The 18,334-nt window shown below is 41.0% G+C and overlaps 4 protein-coding genes across 12 annotated transcripts in view; 1 reads left to right on the plus strand and 3 right to left on the minus strand.

The window, feature by feature from the left end:
• Nucleotides 1-576: 576 nt before the first annotated feature.
• FucTB (alpha-(1,3)-fucosyltransferase 10) lies at nt 577-1,679 on the plus strand (the record flags this gene model as incomplete). Its single annotated transcript, XM_069051091.1, has 3 exons — nt 577-998; nt 1,044-1,221; nt 1,275-1,679. Coding segments are annotated over 3 exons (1,005 nt in total), but the record flags the coding sequence as incomplete, so codon positions are not given.
• A 15-nt stretch (nt 1,680-1,694) lies between these two features.
• Nucleotides 1,695-7,961, minus strand: Stim (stromal interaction molecule). Of its 6 annotated transcripts, none has more exons than XM_069051075.1 (10): nt 7,440-7,960; nt 7,245-7,390; nt 6,963-7,195; nt 6,803-6,915; nt 4,794-5,119; nt 4,573-4,740; nt 4,259-4,520; nt 3,919-4,032; nt 2,779-2,938; nt 1,695-2,720 (listed from the first exon to the last, which is right to left on the minus strand). In XM_069051075.1, the coding sequence occupies exons 1-10, from the start codon at nt 7,588-7,590 to the stop codon at nt 2,351-2,353; spliced, it is 2,043 nt and encodes a 680-aa protein (XP_068907176.1). In that variant the 5' UTR covers nt 7,591-7,960; the 3' UTR covers nt 1,695-2,350. The 6 variants fall into 6 exon arrangements, with proteins under 6 accessions (XP_068907176.1, XP_068907177.1, XP_068907178.1 ...); XM_069051076.1 differs by having other exon boundaries at nt 2,779-2,920; nt 7,440-7,952; XM_069051077.1 differs by having other exon boundaries at nt 3,919-3,981; nt 7,440-7,876.
• A 1,961-nt stretch (nt 7,962-9,922) lies between these two features.
• hmw (hemingway) lies at nt 9,923-10,646 on the minus strand. The gene is made up of 2 exons (XM_069051089.1): nt 10,087-10,646; nt 9,923-10,038 (listed from the first exon to the last, which is right to left on the minus strand). Exons 1-2 carry the CDS (start codon nt 10,501-10,503, stop codon nt 9,991-9,993), a joined length of 465 nt encoding a protein of 154 aa, XP_068907190.1. The 5' UTR covers nt 10,504-10,646; the 3' UTR covers nt 9,923-9,990.
• A 107-nt stretch (nt 10,647-10,753) lies between these two features.
• Ten-m (teneurin transmembrane protein Ten-m) overlaps nt 10,754-18,334 on the minus strand; it is a 188,479-nt gene continuing 180,898 nt past the window's right edge. For all 4 annotated transcript variants that reach the window (XM_069051074.1, XM_069051073.1, XM_069051072.1 and 1 more), the window contains 5 exons: nt 17,005-17,807; nt 16,704-16,953; nt 14,624-16,649; nt 12,806-14,566; nt 10,754-12,748 (listed from right to left, as the gene is read on the minus strand). In XM_069051074.1, the coding sequence (XP_068907175.1) occupies nt 12,008-12,748; nt 12,806-14,566; nt 14,624-16,649; nt 16,704-16,953; nt 17,005-17,807 (5,581 nt within the window). In that variant the 3' untranslated portion in view covers nt 10,754-12,007. The remainder of the gene's footprint in view (nt 12,749-12,805; nt 14,567-14,623; nt 16,650-16,703; nt 16,954-17,004; nt 17,808-18,334) is intronic.

Here is an 18,334-nt window from a genome sequence, read left to right on the forward strand (position 1 = left end):
TGCTGTTGCAAAGGCAAAGTGGTTTTTTGCAACTTGAGTCAACTATATTTTAAAAATTTTGCCTTGGACTAGGAGTCTACCTTGACAGTGTTGCCACATCATCCATTTGACAATGTGTCAAAGTGGCTGTTAGAAATGTCATTTTCAAAATGACTCAATTAGCAGAGTTGATAACAATTTCCTCTGGTATTGTCATATAATCTAAACGGAAATAAAGATGTTACATACTTCAGAATTACTTTTATTTTATGTTAAAAATGTTTGGTTATATTTTATACAAGTTGAAATTAAAAAGTATTTTCCTAGTAGTAGGCGCTTCATCACTATGTTTTTATCTCATTCAGGTGATTATTATTTTTCGTGCTGCATGATAAATTTTCATGAAAAATTTACAGATTATTTTGATTCCATATCTCAAAGGGCGTCAAAACGACTACCCCATCATGATTTGGTGGACTCCCTTGATGCCTGAAGAAGATAGAATTATAAACTGCCATCATCATAGTTGCCTATTAACTAAGAATAGACATTACATTAACAATACAAATTTGCAAGTATAATCACCTCAATTAAAATGCATGGATTTATTTCGTTTTTAAGGCTTTTTTGTTTTATGGGAGCCAATTTAACATCTGGGATTTACCTGTACCGAAAAAGAAAATTTGGGCAATTTTTCATGAAGAATCTCCAAGAAATGTTGCACTTTTCTTATACAACAGAACATATGACATTTTTGATCTCACAGCCACATTTAGTCGATACAGTGATTTCCCCTTGACATTACAGTATTTAGAAAATCTAAGTATTCTCACAAGTAATCAGTATTTGATGAAAGTGGAAGACAAAAATAAACTTTTAAGTGAGATCGCCCCAGTATTATATATACAATCAGACTGTGATACTCCTGTGGATAGAGATCCTTATGTGAGCGAAATAATGAAATATGTGCAAGTAGACTCATATGGAGCTTGTCTCAACAACAAGAAATTTCCTCCAGAGTGAGTTTTACACTTGCCAAAACATTCTTACATTGTTAGTTTTAGGATCGCCGAAATTTACTCTTTAGACCTTTACAACGATAAATTACTCCGTTTTATAGCTAAATATAAATTCGTAATAGCCTTTGAAAACGGTATCTGTGACGATTACATCACTGAAAAGTTGTGGCGCCCTCTGTTCACCGGTACCGTACCCATATATCTGGGATCCCCTAGTGTACAAGTAAGTTTCAATCTTTCACCGTATATTGAAAGTAAAAATAAAATAAAATTCAGGACTGGTTACCGAATAAGAATTCGGTAATTTTGGCCAAAAATTTTCAGAGTCCTGAACTGTTAGCCAAACGTATTAACGAAATTAATTTGGATGACAGTTTGTATGAGAAATTTCGCGAACACAAGAGAGGTAAAGTTGAAAATGTTCTGTTGGAACGGACGTTAGCGCAAGGTCCTTTTGGGTTGGTGACGGATCAAGAACACCCAATTTCAGCTTTCGAGTGTTTTGTTTGCGAGCAGATTCACAAAGGGGTTAAAAAGCGACGCACGCACTCCGTTTACGATTGCGTGCGACCGAGTAAAACTAGTAGTTGGCACTATTATTGGCAGTCGGGGGATTGCCAGTCCCGAGCTTTGGTAAATCACATTCGAAATAACCAAAAGTTGGATGTAGATTCTTGCTGAATAACTGAGAACAAATACAAATTGTAGATTTTTATTAAGTGACATAACTCTGCTATTAAAAAAACTATGTGAAAACAATTGTTACAAATACTCAATTATTGCAAATGAATATTATAAAATAAATCAAATATGAGTAAAACCCCTGTCTTTATTTTTAATGTAAATAAAATATGAAAAATCAAATCTCCTTTTACTAATTTATCACAATTTGACATTGTTGTAAAATCCAATGGTAGAGAACGAAAAGAGAAAATTACACAATTATCATCACAATAATTGAAGTACACTTAGGCGCTTTAGGACACAGTTCAGTCACGATATAAGTACAATGGAATAAATAAAATTGGAAATTAAGGAACAAAAACATTCCTAAGACTTGCCCAAAATATACAAAATAACGACGAACCAGGTTAATGGAAGACTAATATCTGTGTATTTTTAAGTCAACTTTCCTTGGGAAAAATCGAATTTTCAATACGTCACGACTGGCTAAAAAGCAATGAATAAAATACAACAAACTAATAACAACATGACATATTGAAAATTTCCTATTAGTATGCTACAAAATGAAAGAAAAGTTTAATAAACCAAATCGAGTGAGGTACATTATCCCTGTATTAACGGATTCATGGGATAACAGAAACAAGTCATCCTACTAACGCCGCTTTCAATCAGTCATTTTTACCCTTGTTCTTCTTTGAAAATACGAACAGTTTTTTCTTTTTCTTCTTGATATCTTCGTCCATCAGTGAAGAATCCGTCGAACAGATGTCGTCTTCTACAGAAGCGCATGGTTGCTCTTTTATTGTCGTTTGTCTCAAAGGCTTCGGCTTGGCGGGTGCGTCCAGCGATGTGTCCGAATGCGACGATTTCGGCCTGCTCGAGTCCACTGTCCCTACGTTTATGTCTTGCGATAGCGATCGCGTCATCGGCGAACTTTTTGTCGCCACAGAGATATTGTTGTTGCTAATACTTCGAGGATTGGAAGACAATTTGCCAATTTTATTATATCCGGATACCGAGTCCTCTGGCCAGGTAGAGCTGAGCATAAAAGAAAAATTGTTAATTACATGGTGCGGCTCGCATCGTCACAACTCACATTTCTCCTCCCACCATGAAATGAACTCCGGATTGCGGTAGAGGTCTGCTTTCAGAATGCGAGTCTTCCTCTTGTCTGCTAGTTTCGCTACCCGATGAATCCCCTTCTTTCCACGAGTGAAGCGCTGTCGACTCTGAGTATCCTGTACATAATGCGCCATCTTACACCGAAATTAGTTACCCAGCATGCATTTAATTATCTACTTGATATTTGGTTCGTCGAATCGAACAGTTGCGTTTTTGGATCTGGTTTTGGAACATTAGAAACAGTTAGAAATGAACTGGTTTGCGATTAGTCGTCGTTAAAATAGCACCACTAAGCCTATTCAAGCGATAAAAGACCCATTTCGCTTACCTTGTCGATTTCGTTTAAAATCCAAGCGTGTCAATCAAATAAATAAACTCGTTTTGAGGAGAAACGGAAAATAAAAAAACTAAATTTGAATAAATAATCAACAGGCCTTTATATTTTGATTGAAACCATCTACAAACTAAGTGGTAAATAATCAAAGAAAATACAAGCCCCCCTAGCATAAAATAAATTACAATAAAGCGAAATAGCTACAAAAATATATATAAAGTGGTTCAAAAATAAGTACAGACTTTAAGAAAAATCTTATCGAGGTCTACGATGTCAGGTTAGGTTAGCAAAAAGTGCTGAAATAGGCAATGCGAATATTAAAAATATGCAAGAGTGCCAGCACGATCGTCTTGAAAAGGAAATAGATTTCCCGCCCGCCGATGCTGAAAATCAAACACGTGTCACCCACTGAACACTCTCTAATTTATTCCTTCAACGAACCAAACATTAAGCACAGTCCGGGTACGTTTTGACTCATTTTTGTTAGAATTAACCACCTCATGACCGAAATAGTCTAGTAAATAGAGAGACGTTACAAGAGTATTAGAAGTTGGAGTAAGAGTTAAGTCGTAAAATAGACGACATTCAGAGTCGAAAAGGAGTCATGAGGTTGTTAACAGCAACTAACCTAAGCTAACACGTTTAAGAAAAGTATTTACATAAATTATAAACAATCCTACTGACAACTAATGGAGATAAATACAACTCGGGGTTTACTTTGTTAATTTTAACCTTAATCAGAATTATCGTGCGAATCATCGTCAAACGAGATACTCTTACCTTGATGACTTCCATAGAGCGAGCCGGTGTCGTCATCCAAATCATCTTGACTGCTGATTCGACCTGCATAATAACATCGAAAATTGTGAAGTGTGTTTCTACCGAAAGCACTATCTAACGAGTAAATGGAAAAATTAGAAATTGATTCGATTTCATTAATCTTACTTTACACAGAATTTCACTTGAGCATATAGTATTTTAAAAGAAATTTAAGAAACATTGACTATGATGGTTTTGATCAAATTTATTCCAAAGTAAAGTATTTAAATCTTTTCTAACTTCCAATATTTCTCAGGATTCAAAAAAACACTATATCCTTCACGTCACATCTGGAGTTTACCTCTAATTGGCGGCGCCCGTCCGTTGGCATTGCGATACAAACTATTCTCCAAGAACTGCAATCCGTTATTGTTGATGATGGTGAACCCGCACAACATCTCGATCTGCTTCCATCTGTAAACGCGCTCTTGCAATTCCTGAGTCACTTCGTTCAAGGCCGTCCTCGCTTCGACAATGCTCCTGTCGACCTCATCGATGGATTTCCCGTGAGTAGAAACGAACGCTCCCACAAGACTCGACCTCTTCTTTCTCAACTTCTCGCACTGCAACAACGAACGTCGACATTCCCCGATTTCCGCACCGCACACCACTTACAGCTTCTCTCGCTTGCTGCAGCTGTTTCTCGGCCGAGATCTTCTTCTTCATGTACGTCTTGTGTTCCATCTCGTGCGTCAACTGCAACCACGACTGGAGTCCCGGAGGAGGCGACCAGCACCTGTCCTTCAGTTCACCTTCGGCTAGTTGGAGCTCGGTTCGCAGCATCTACCACACAGTTTTTTTACAAACGACGGAATCGTCGTCTGCGACGCTCTCACCTCGATCTCGGCTTTGAGCTGGGACACTTCCAGGTCTGAGTACGACGAATTCGGCAACGAATCAAGATCGGTCTTGGAGTCTTGCAGCTTCTTCTCTAGGTTCTGTTTTTCGGTGATCACGTCTTCTTGAGCTTGTTTTGCCTCTTCCAGTTCCTTCTGTAGGTTCTCGAGTGCTTTTTCGGCGTTCTGCAAACTGTCCATGTCGCGGTTCATCCGATTCAGGTGGCTCTTGAATTTCTTGTTCTGGTGGAAGGCGTACCATACCCCGATGCCACCCCCGATTATCAGAATTATCAAGGTGAAGTCCTTCCAGTGCGGTTGGCCGTCTGACAACAAGAAAAAAATACTCATTTAACATTCGGGACATACTTTCTAGCGCACATATTCGAGTCTGAACGTGGAAAAAAGTGATCAGAAATTATGATCGACGCCGGTAATGATTATGTAATTAGTCTATTGTTGTCACGGTTTAGCGAGTCCGCTTATAAACATCCTGACAAACATGCAACAAAGATGTGATGATGATGAAGCACGTACAGGGTAAATAGTGAGTGTGGACAGGGCATGGACAAATTTCGTTAAAATCGAACGTCTCCTCGTCGCCCATCGTATGCACTCTGTTAATGTACAGTTGCGTAACTCGACAAGTGTACAATTATTCGAGTCATTATCGTACATTATAAAAATAATATTAAAAAAGTCCTATTTTGTACATTTTTACGTAACGCGACTTAATGCATTACTAGGAATTACAAAATAAGACTGCTTTGTTTGACGGATAAACCTATAACCAATCAGATTCCAGCAGACTGTTTCAATGTCGTTCCGCTAAGGGATAATTCGTTACAATTTTAAAAAATCCGCTATTCCCATGCCTGCCATGGTCAATGACAGCAACACTCAAGCGAAAAGATTATAGTTTAGAACTAAATACAACGCAGCTACTTTGTTATGATCGAACGGTCCAAACATACCAAGAGATGCTATTATAAGATTACGTAATCATTTTTGTAAAATTTTACAAACAAAACTGTTGCACAACTATTTTCCATCTTGGTCGAAAATTTAATTACTTTTTTTCACACTCATTGGTTCAATTATCACCTACAAAAATTACTCAAGTTCTTAGTCATACCAAGTTTTGGAAAAATTGAGAAGATACATTGTTTCAGTACTCGAAACAGTACAGAGTGTACAGTTCGTGGTAAATAATTTTATTTCTGTATTATGCGTTAAAAAACTGGGAGGATATTTCGGCATTAGTGTGAATCGTATTTTTTTTTTCGATCGACGTTTCAGGTAATTTTCTTTTTTTTTTGTTAAAAATACAGTCACAAATCGTCCTTATTGGCTCGCCTACACACTCGCATAAAATTTCTGGTTTGCGTATTTGCGTCATTCATTCAAATTGTGCATTATTTTTACGACAATTGCAAATTTCACGTCCGAGTATTTCGATTAAAATTCTAATTTTGGAGTAAGATTTTATTCAAGGTAAAAACCAAAAATGTTCTTTTTCTCTTTCACAAATTATGTAATCAGAATCGGTCATGTTCAAACAAGAATCTAATGTGGTGCCGACGAGAGGAAGTCGATTGTTATGCATGAACGAATGGATCTGGAAATATTTTGTTTATTGGAATAAGCGTGAAGACGTCTAAACTTTGTTACTTTAATAATAAACAATCCAAAAAATTTCTAACATGATAAATGAAATTTTTTAAACAATCCTGAAAGCCAAATATTTGAAAGAAAAAGAAGTGAGAACAGGGATATCGATAATGTCAACATATCAGAATGACAAATGGAGAAAAAATAATATTTTTGCAAATGCACTATACGTGCCGCTGTTTTGGAATTCAGGTAGTCATAAATTATAAAACGGCAATAAATAATCAAAAACTCGCGACAGATTTACAATACATTTTGTACATTAACAGTTTAACAACTTGATTATGGTCAATAAAAACAAGTTGGCAAGATTTCTGATGCTTGTGATGCTCTCTCACCTTTAGGGGGGCCGAACAGGACCACGTCCATGGCCTTCAGGACGATTTTTTGCTTATGAATAGGGTCCTTAATCCCGAGATGGTTTAGATAATTTACATTGTTAGCAGCCATTCTACAAACCATTCGTTAAACTCGACATTTTACAGTTCCGACTCTTACCTAGGCAAATTGGCTCCGGTCACTTTGTGCGTGATGAAACTAGGAACATATTGGGGTAAATCGACTGAGGAGATGAGCCAATCTGTCGTTTGCTCGACTGTCCAGTTGTGGACTTCAGATTTCAACCAGGCTTCCCACAGTTCTTTCACTGAAATGTGCATGTCGTCGTTACGATGGAAGGCCTTCTGACGCCTCTCATATCCGGAGTCGTATTGTAACTCTTCTCTTAAAAACTAGAAAACACGTGCGAGTGGCGAACTGGTGTATTCGAGAGGGACTTACGTCATCGGACTCCGTGAGGTCCACATTTCCGTTGGCATCGTCGTCGAGCTTCTGGTGGAGGGTCTTGATGGCGTCGAGGCCTAATTTGTCGTTGGCGGCCATGGCGAGACAGGCGAAATCGTCGATGCTGCAGGTGTTCATTGAGTCTGCAAATTGTTGGTTAAGGGTTCGGAGTGTGAGTTGAGATGTACTTACTGTCGCTGTAGAGTAAGTCGTTGGCCGAGTAAGTACTCTTGAGGTTGTCTCGGGATTTGTATCTGTCTCCGTTAGCTTCTTGTTCGGCAAATATACCATCACTTTGGTAAAAGCTGAGAATTAACCAAAGAATTAATCCCCGGGTATGCATCTTAATATAACCTTCAAATTGCACAATATTTTAGTTTCGAGTTAAGGCCGCAGTTATTACAGCGATTTTTTAACATAATAATTATTGTTTTGTGTGTTTTTCTTTAGTTTGACATTTCACAGCCGATTTTCGTGGTAGGTTTCAAGGTCGTGTCAGTTTTGTGGAAAAATCTGTCAAATTTTGTAGCGATTATGTGAGGTTTTCACGACTTTGCTGTCGTGTAATTGTGGGTTGCCATATGTTCGCTCGGGAAAGGTCGCTTCACATTGGACGAGCTTCGCCTTCACGCGATGACCAATGACCTTAGCACAATTAATAGCAATTTATTTTACTCTGGATTTTTAACGGATGATGCGAAACGTTTAAAAATTATTATGGTGATGATCTCTCACGTCCAGATTTTTAATTACTCGGACATTTGGCGCCGAAATCCTAGAACGTAGCAACAACACCGTGAAATTGCGTGTTACGGCAAGGCTTCGCTTCGCTTATCTGAAGTACTAAACATTTTGTATAGGTTCTTTTTTATAACAAGTAAATATTGTTTGTCGAATTTTATAAACAATAATTACGCGCAAATTAATTTTATGGTTTTGAAAAAGCTTTTTGATAGTTGCAAGCTAAAAATTATGCATCTTTACATTGTAGGTAACTCAAAAGTTTATAGAACATGTTTACAAGTATTTTTTATTTTTATCTGAAGATCTGGTCAATTTCATGTAATTTTTTTATTTTTAAATTGGGGCAAAAGTCTTGTGATAAGTGATTAACTGATTAGTAGATTACTCAAATTGAATCTTGGACGAATTAAAAATATACGTTATTAATCGTACTTTATTTTAAAAATAATGAACCAAGTAGATATAGTTTGTCCAGCGAGAGATTGGTTGACATAAACACCTGAAATTATGCTCGAATTAATGTATTCTAGTGCATTTTGTAGTGTTGGGTTAATTTAATAAAATTTAAAATCTCCCAATCTATCGCTGGACGAAGTTTACTTATAGTAATTTATTTGATTCAGAATATGTTGAAAAATGCTTTCAGGGGTCACAATTTTTATTTTTGAACGAGGATAGGGACCACCACATAAAAATCTTATTTGCTTTTTGTAATCTTTGTAATGTTTTTGCTGCTAACTTCTTCGTCTTTAGCGACCATCTTTCAGTACGTCTTGAAGTATAGGTGGAATTATTTAGCTCCAGTGGTCCTAGTATAAGCGGCCAGTGTTTAAAAAAGATCTGAGATAACAAAAATTAAGTTTTTTTACATTGTTGACCTTTGTAAAATGAATGCTTGACTTAGCAGTTTTATTATGTTCATTTTGTGACCCTTTACGGCATTGTATTCCTGTGTGAAAGTTGTTCTTTTTAAAACGGTTTTGATTTCCGCAAATATATTTTAATTTTATCCAAAAACTGCAGACTTTTACTAGTTCATCGATGAAGATGTGGTCTTCATTTTGTTCTGGAAAAAAACTTATGAACGCTGATTCAGATTTCTTTACTTTTTGTAGTTGGTGTAAAATTTTTGCAGCGGGAGGTCATAACCCAATTTTTGTGAAATATTTCATACCATGAGCCAGAAAAAGAGAACACGTCACAGCTGCGCTCATGAGTAATACAAAATGAACTCGCATTCCCTTTAACAGAGTGGTTGTCAAAAGTATCCCAAAAATAGAATGAAAAGGCGAATTCAAATTCTATACTAATGAATAGCACGGATAATCGTTGGCTGTAACACCAAATTTCACGCAGTGTCTGAGAATTTTTTTTGTGGATGCACTTTTTGATTAAAAACGCAAAACTGTTAATAGCAAATGCTATTGATTTCTTTTTGTGAATAGCCTCACGGATTTGCTTCCAGTAAAATCAGATTTCCATGGCAAAAACGTTAAATTTCAGAACTATGTAGAAGGTGAAAGTGATAAACTTTTGATAAACTGCCAATTTCCGGGATCCGGCGGAAATACACTTTTTGACTAAATGGAGTAGTGGGTTGTACGACTTCCGGATTATTAAATTTTATCACTTTTTCCGATATAAGCTAATTGCGACCAATTCAAATTTTACGACGGCCACATGGAACAAAATACCGTCGATTTTGTTATCTTTAATTTATTTTGGGCCCAATCTAATATTAGTAAATGGCGCAGTGGTAGTGCACTAAAACTGATAATTTACAATGATAATAATTTACTTTAGCACACTCTTTCGTGGCTATAAAATGAACAAATAGTATGCGGCTGTATTTGTGAACCATAAAAATGTAAACTCTTTCCAAATGTGATATCAACTCAGCCACTCGATAAAAAACACATGACCAACTGTAGCAAGAAAAACAATTGTCAGTTTTTTTTTTATATAAAATATATTTGGCATCAGCGATCTACAAGACTCTCTAGTATCTTATTGATGGCTTCACTGACTGAATTTTCCGCAGCAAAATCTGAAAAAACAATCATAACTAAACCACACGAGCAAACCTGTTCCTGACCTGATTCTCCCAGTCGATTTTCATTTGATTCTTCTTTCGATTGATAGCCGCACTGGTCATGTGATATTTATTTGGCAGAGAGGCAACCTTCGGCTTGGTAGGTTTGCGACTGTACGTCAAAATTTTGTTCATCAGAATCGCGTTTTCCCTCTCGATCTCCCTGATCTGAGTCGGTGTGAACGTCTTGTTGGGGACGCTCTTCGTCCTGCGCGGCTCCCTCAACCGTTCCAGACTGCTCAAACTCATCTCCTCTACCGACTCCTCCTCGAAAGTGTCATTCTCGTAATCTTCCTTGTTGGTCGAACCGTCCGAAACGTCGTCGTCGTCGTCGGAAATTCTCGAATTCGAGGCACTCCTCAGAGGCGTAGAGCTTTGGTCGGGTTTGTGCAGGTTGGTCGACATCTCGCTTGTGTTCATGAATTTTACACGGAATATTTATTTTTCAAGAGTTGTGTGGTCGATATTAGGAACAATAATGTATGACAGGACACAAAGTTTCTATAGCAACAGTTGATAAAGGCCGGCGACATCGCCTTCTTCCGTAATGGAGGTTGTGCGCGGGCGTTGGTCTTGTTGAATTTTTTATGTGCGGGGGCGGCGTCGGGCGAAAAATACGATGGAATTTTGATCCGAGCGGAATGTCGATGGAATGAAAGAAAGGCGAGCGTCATAAATAATTCTGCATTTAATAAATGATTATATTACTGAATAGAACAAAATATATTTACATATCAAAACAATATACACAATAATTTATATACACACATAAAATGTTAGTCAATAGTCACGATTATGGTCAATATCTTTAATGCATACTAGTGCTGGCTGCGATGCAGCCACACAACAATTGCACATAATGTAATTAATAGTAATTAAGACGTATATAAGATACAAAGTATTGCTTTCTTTGTTAGTCACATTAGAAAATATATCACTTATCCACTTTTGGCAGCGAAATGCCCCCTTACAAGATCACCTCTCGAAAGTCTATCGTTCCAAATAATCGGTGAACATGATGAAAGGAAAGAAACGTCGTACACCTAAACTAGACGATGTGGATACAATAATGGAAATGAAAATTTTATAGAGTTCATTTATCATTACAACAGCTGTACCTATTACAATGATTACAGTATAACTATGGCGACAATCAACAGAATAAGAACCAAATGGTGAACAGTAATATTGGCAGTAGTACAGATTCTATGATGCATATGTTATGGATACCGACAGTACGCTATTCTAATGATTAATGGACCTGATTTAATTGCGGCCCAGATCTAACTTTAGATATAGGTAGAGTGGAGACAAGCACCGAGGATAGAATTGTAAAACTTAATAAAACGATATAAATATGTACATCTATGGACTATGTCTGCTAGATTCATATTTAATGGGTCATTAAATACAGTTCAGTCAATTGCTACGATCGATGATGACCAAATAACGTAAAATCATCATAAGAAACTGCAGCACAAAAATGATCATTTCGTTACTCATGTCTTAGCGAGTCACTATAATTTTCCATATAAAAAGCTTCTGATATATGTACAGTCCTTAGTATTGCCTTAACTAGGTAGAACTATGTGCAAGAGTCTTTACAGAAATCCGCGAGAGTGGCGACTCGGCTACCCTGTAGGAAACGTGTCATTCGTTATCAAATAGGCCTTTTGATTGCTTGTACACAACACAGTTACATTTTTAACTTGGACAGTTCATGGCTTATTCACTTCTCTTTAACTTATGATTATCAAAATATTATCGCCACGAATTTATTAAAAATAGTAATTTGTTCCTATAAATTAGTTATGTACTTTCTTTTCATTATTTAAGAACGACTAGGATTTGATTTGATGTTGACTTATGGCACATAAAAATATTTCTGCTGTTGAATTAATTAATATCACCACGGTTTATTTAATCACGACTCGTGCCGGTGCAATCTTCCTCTCCGCGACCCGCTCTTTCGCCTCTTCCTCTTGGTATCCCTCTGGAACGCCACATTCCCGGGGTCGTCCGCCAACTGTGGATACTTATGTATGCTGTGTATGTCCACTCCCTCGTACCCGTCCACATCGCCGTGCGAGATCAATTCTTCCTTCTCCTCTTCGGTCCAGTCGCCGCGACCCTGGAACCCGGCCGCCACCAACTGCTTCTCCAGCTCCCAGGCTCTCTCCACTGCCCTCTTGTGAGCGTGTCTCAAGATCTTGTGGGTCTCCTGTTCGGGATCGGCGCCGTATTTGATGATGACGACGGCGTCGGGGTTGTGGAGGCGCAGCTCTTTCACCGTGGTCGAACCGTGGTCGGTGATCTCGTGGGTGGAGACGTTGAACATTCCTCCTAGACGGCGCAGCTCCTCCAGATCGTCGCGGATCTTAAGTACGTTGTCCTTGACGAAGTAGAACACATCTTGGTCGTGGATGCTGAATTGCAGATTGAGGAAGAAGGAGTTGTTGAAGACGGACGTGACGACGTCTTGAACGACTCCGTTCACGCCCTCGACGACGCTGACGAGGGCTCTGCTGCCGACGCGCGAGATCAAAACGCCCTCGCCGAACACGGATCGGCGGTAAGCCACCCGCGGGAGGAGGTTGCGGGTCTTGGGTTCCATCTTCAATAAGGGTTTAGGAACGAAGCCCAAATCGGTGAACTTCTCGTTGACCTAGAAATAACACGATAAACAACGTCGTCGAAATTTATTGTAATTACGAAGCTTTACCTTCTCGACTATACATTGCAAACCGGAGATCACCCCAAAATCGGGCGCAAGCTGAGGGGAAGTTATGGTCGCTTGTGGTCGATATATCATCTTACTTATGTACTCGGAGCCCAACATGTTTTTCATGTCGTAACCGTACAGCTTCAGCCAACTGTTCAAATTCGTCATGTAACCGATTGTCGACTTGGAATTGATCGGATCGTTGTTATTGAACCGGTAAATAAATACGTCGGTGGGGGTGGTGAGTTTGGTTGCCAGTCGCTCCCACGCAGGCGTCATCCATTGACCCACCACGGGGTCGTATAATCTCTTATTAATATAAACTAGTTTCGTGTTGGGATCTAGGATCCCGCCGTGAAAATCAACCGGAAGGTAGAAATCTGGATTCGTGTCCAGAATGACGCTACCGGAAGGAGTCCGTCTGATCTCTTTGATCAGATTAGCATTGATGTCGAAGAGCGCCAAAGGAGAGCCGTTTTGGTCAGCGGCTACGTAAAAACGCTGTTCCGAAGTCTCCACTGTTATGATAACGTTGCGAGAATCGTACAAGAAACGGAAAGTACGTCCGGTTTTAGGGAAATGTAAATGGGTAACTAAATCCGGCGTGCTCGGATTTGAATAGAGATACTGAGTGACGTTGCCTTTATCGTCGTTCCATGAAATCAAACGACCTCTGTCGTCATAATAATACCAAGTCTGGAATTTGTCGCGTTCGAAAGCGTGAATCAGGAGTCCTCTTGAATTGTATCTATATTTCTGCTCTCCTCTTCGTACCACAAAACCACGGTTATCGTAACTGTTGAACTCGACATCGCCGTATTGAACGACTCTGTCGCCGCTGTCGTATCCCAAAGAAATCTTTTCCTTTTCTTTGATCACACCGATGATATTGCCGTTCTCGTCGTAAACGTATTTCCAGTTGCTGGTACCGACCACTTCGAGAACGTGACCGTCAGAATTGTAAGATATACGGTCCATAAATTGGGTGCGTCCGACTAACAGCTTCTGAAGCTTGATCCTATTGCGGGCGTCGTACTCGACCTCCAATCTGAACACGTCGAACGATTTTATGTTGATGAGAATCGATTTAATCCGACCGTGGTCGTCGTAGTCCGTTATGGTGAAGAACTGTTTGCTGGTGTCTTGCATAACGGACCTGTTGAAAGTGTTCCTGTACACCCTCAAGTCACTTATTCCTTCGAGAATTCCGAGGTTCTGGTTGTATTTCAATCTCAGCTGAGGCAGTTCTTTGCCGTTGATGTCGACATCTATACCCGACAACCGCGCGTTGCCGTCGTACTGGAATTTGTAGTGAGCATTGTCGAGACCGCTCTTGCTGTTGAATTTGAGCTTCTCGTCTTTAAGGATGCCGGCGTGATATTTAAATTCTTGCTTCAGTTCGAAATTGGGTTCGACGATTTCTATGCTTTTCACCAAGCTCGAAGTCTCGTGGTAGACGTATTGCGTCGAGCTCATTCCAGCCAGGCTGGTTTCCAGTTTGCCTGCTGCGTCGTAAACGTAAGAAACTCGACCTGATTGGTGCGGATACACTTTCGCCAAGATCTGTCCGTCGTCGTTGTAGATAATTTCGTAAGGGTGGCGATTCATCGGTGAGAAGTATTGGTATTTGAAGAAGCCCAAAGAAGTTTGCAACGAGAACGTATGGATGTGGCCTCTGGGTGTGGTCAAGGATTGGAGAGCGCCCGCCTCGTCGTATTGTAAGAGATAATCTGAACCTCGAGGAGTGGTCACTTTCAGCGGCTGGAAAAGAGTTGGGGAGTTAGGATCGGGGTCGTGCGTGATTTGAGGTCGACTTACCAAACTGCTGAACATGTCTTTGAAAGCGTACACTAATGATGATCCATCACCGTATTTGATTTCGAAGAGCCTTCCGGCGCGGTCGAACCCGTAAGTTTCGCTCAAATCGCCCCACTTCCAGTTGCTCAGTCTACTGAATCTATCGTACTCCAGTTCGACTTCTGCAAAAATGCCGTTTCTGGGTCCCCATTTGACCGGTCGGGCTGATCGATCGTAAGTCACATTGAGAAGTTCGACTTTATCGTCCATGAAGACGGAAATCGAGGCCGTATCTCTGTCGTATTCTAATGTGAGCAAGTTTTCACCGTTAACGCGCAACTTGCGGCCCACTTTCGATATAGTCTTGGGAGCGGAACTCTTGCCTTTATTCTGGTTCGGTCTGACGAAATATCGCCATTCAAACCTATTGGCCAGATCGCCGCCTATTTCCGTGCGCTGTTTAGCCGGCACGGGATAGCTTTCCCCGAGCAGGGGTTCTTTGTCGGCGAGAATGTTGTAGGGCACGGTGTCGGTGGTGACGCTGTGCGACCAAGGAGAGTTGCTCGCCACGCTGCCGTCCGCCAACAAAATAATCTTGTTCTCGGCATCGCTGACTTTTGTGGAGACGCTAGAGCCTTTGATCAGCATCGAGATGGGTTTCTTATTATTTTGACCTACTTTGACGGTCGCCCCTTTCACGCTAAGATCGAACGACAAACTTATCACTTTTCCTGTAGGTGTCACGGCCGATGTCAGCCTTCCAAACTCGTCGTAATTGTAAACGTAGCTTCTTCCGCTGCTGTCCAGTTTCGTCTTGAGCAAACCAGTGGGACCGTGATAGTCGAAGGTGACATTGTAGTTATCGGGTGTGCTCAATTCGTGCAGCATCCTCATCCTGGACATCCTCAATCTGCATTTTTGACCTTTGGTGTTTTCAATTGAATTCACTTGACTCGAGTAGTCCCTCAACAAGAAAACTTTATTTCCAGCCGCGTCAGTCACCGTGCTCAACTTGCCGTTGCTCGTGTTCACGTTGTAAGTGAATAAATAACTAGTCTCGCCTGTCAAAATGTTTTTGGTGGCGATGTGCTGGCCGAAGCGGTTGAAAATGTAAATCTCTTGCGTTTCGGGAGAGTAGATTTCGTACTCTCGCGAGATGCTGGCGTCGGGAATGCTCGCCATCACCGACCTTATCCTGTAATTGGCTTGGTCGCCGATGTGGACGTGGCCGTCAGGACTAACGGTAACGGCCGAAATCGTGTTAAACTTGGAGTTTGACGCTAAGTAGTGTTCGGCTTCGAAACAATCGCATCCTCGTTCGAGACAATTACATTTAGATTCGGCTCCGGCATACGGACCGATCTTGCCGTCGGTACCGATAACTCGGATGCGATTGATTCTTTGCGAGTCGCTTTCGGCGATGTACAGATCTCCGGCCGAGCTGAAAGCCAGACTTTGAGGCATCACTAATGTGGCATGAGTGGCTAATTCGATGTCGTAACCGCTTGCAGGCGAGGCGCAATGCAGGGGTCTGCCGGCTACAACTTTGACACGACCGTCGAGAGTCAGCTGCAGGATCATGTGGTCATCGATGATGTGAAGCGTGTTATCGAGAGGATTTATTGCGAGCTCCGTGGGCCATCGTAAATGGACTTCCTCGATAGTTAAAGTACCTTCACAAGGCAGCGGCTTCCAATGGGATTTGTGCATGTGATTTCCGATTACTGTGGTGACGATTCCGTCACGATCCATCATCCGGATATTGGTGCCGTCGGCGAAGTACAAGACGTTGTCGTTCGAAACCGCCACTCCTTTAGGGTAGGCCAGTTTGGCGTCTCTTGCTAAAGCGCCGTCGCCGCAGTGGGCTTCGTCTCCTGGCAAACATCTCTCGCCAGAACCCACCACAGTTTCCCAATTGTGGTCGGGGTCGGTGTAGTCTTCGGTGTTGCCAACGCGAATTATCTGATGAGATTCGGGATCAGAAATATACAAAGTTCCGTCAAGAGGACTTAGCGCCATGTGATAACGATACGAGACTCTAGTTGCACTAGAAACAGAAAATTCCGATTAGATTCGAACCATGTACAACCAACTAACTTACTTTAACCTAACTACAGTGCGTACTCTACCGTCGGTTAAAATTTTTCTAACTAGATTAAAGTCGCCGACGAAAATAGAACCATCAGGTGCGGCCGTCAGAGCGACGGGGGCCAAAAGTCGTTGTTTAGAAGCTTGACCTTCGCAGTCGTTGCAATCGAGAGGTCTTTGGTGACCATCTCCCATCGTGGTCAAGATCACCCTCGGTTTATGTTTCAGATATATATTGGAACCGTCTCCCTTTTGCAGGATTCCTAAAAACGACAAACTCGTTCCATTGCGACCTCATTTTTGTGCGAAACTACCTTCGTGGAAGTTGTATCTGTGGTGTATGTCCAGATTCCATCCTCCTACTTCGGAGATGCTCATGTCGTGTCCGCTCAATTTGGTCGTTTGCACATCCCATATGACGGTCTTGCAGTCGCTGTACTCGTAGCCAACCTTCACGATGGCGGTGGTCACTCCGTAGACTCTTTGTCTGTACACGTTGAGCCTATTCCATGCATAAGTGAACTTGATGACGGGATCCGCTTCGAAAGTTTTCTCGAACAGAATTCCCTCGATCGTAATTCTGAGATGGATCAGATTCAGCGTTGGGGGAATCGTTTCTGGAGTCAGTTGTAGTTGAATTGTTGATAAGTATCCGGCGGCTCTAGAACTGTGATAGACCAAATTCAAACCGGTCCCGGGGATCTGGAGACTCTCCTGGACCACTTGAGATTCAGCTAGGATAGCGCTGCGATCGGGACACGCTCCCTGGAAGCCGTGTTTCCACGTGGCCAACACCACAGGCTTCATCGTGTCGAAATCGTGAGCCGCACACGGCTGCGGAAGAGCGGACACGGCTTTTTCTTCGCCGGTCGTCATGATTATGTTGTCGATGATGACGACTTCGTTCCACGGAACGAAGACTATGTGGGTTTGGGGGCGGAACGGGGCCCGTCCGAATTGTAGAGTGACGGCACCGCCTCCGTTAACCAGGAGGTCGAACCAACCGTCGTCTCTCGTCAGCGTAAACCCTTCGAGCGGGGTGCTGGTACTGACGCGGACACCCATCAGTCCGGTTCCCATCTGGGTGATAACGCGACCTCGAACAACGGCTGAACGGCTAAAGGGAAGATGAAGTGTTAAAGGCACATAAATGGATGCGCGTAAAAAAAACAAAATAGCAAACAACACAAAATTTAAGAAAGCTTAACCAAAGTTTCACGAACACAAGTGGATTTTTTTAATGAAAATCAACCAGGCACAAATTACTACACCTAAAAAAACCCTTAACTATGTTAACTAGAGTTGGTTATACGTATTACGGCTAGATTAGCCTTACCTTGTGTTGAAGTGATTCCAAAATATACTGAGCAGCAAGAATAAAACAAAGCCAAATCGTTAACAAATCAATTTAGACTTTTGTTTCTTTGATTGAGTTGATGTACCAAGAAGTTGTTAGCATGTTGCGTTTTGTTTATTGGTCGAGAGATTCATTCGTCTTTCAAACAGTAAGCACGTAAAAACAAAATAAGTGATTTTTAAATCAATTAAATCACACAAAAAGGAAGTGAATGTCACATGGGGCACAACAATGCGTCTAGAGAAAACTTCTTACATTTAACAAGGGCACATCAAACATGTTATCGA

This window comes from Tenebrio molitor, chromosome 6 (assembly GCF_963966145.1).
Source record: "Tenebrio molitor chromosome 6, icTenMoli1.1, whole genome shotgun sequence".
Lineage (NCBI taxonomy): Eukaryota > Metazoa > Arthropoda > Insecta > Coleoptera > Tenebrionidae > Tenebrio > Tenebrio molitor.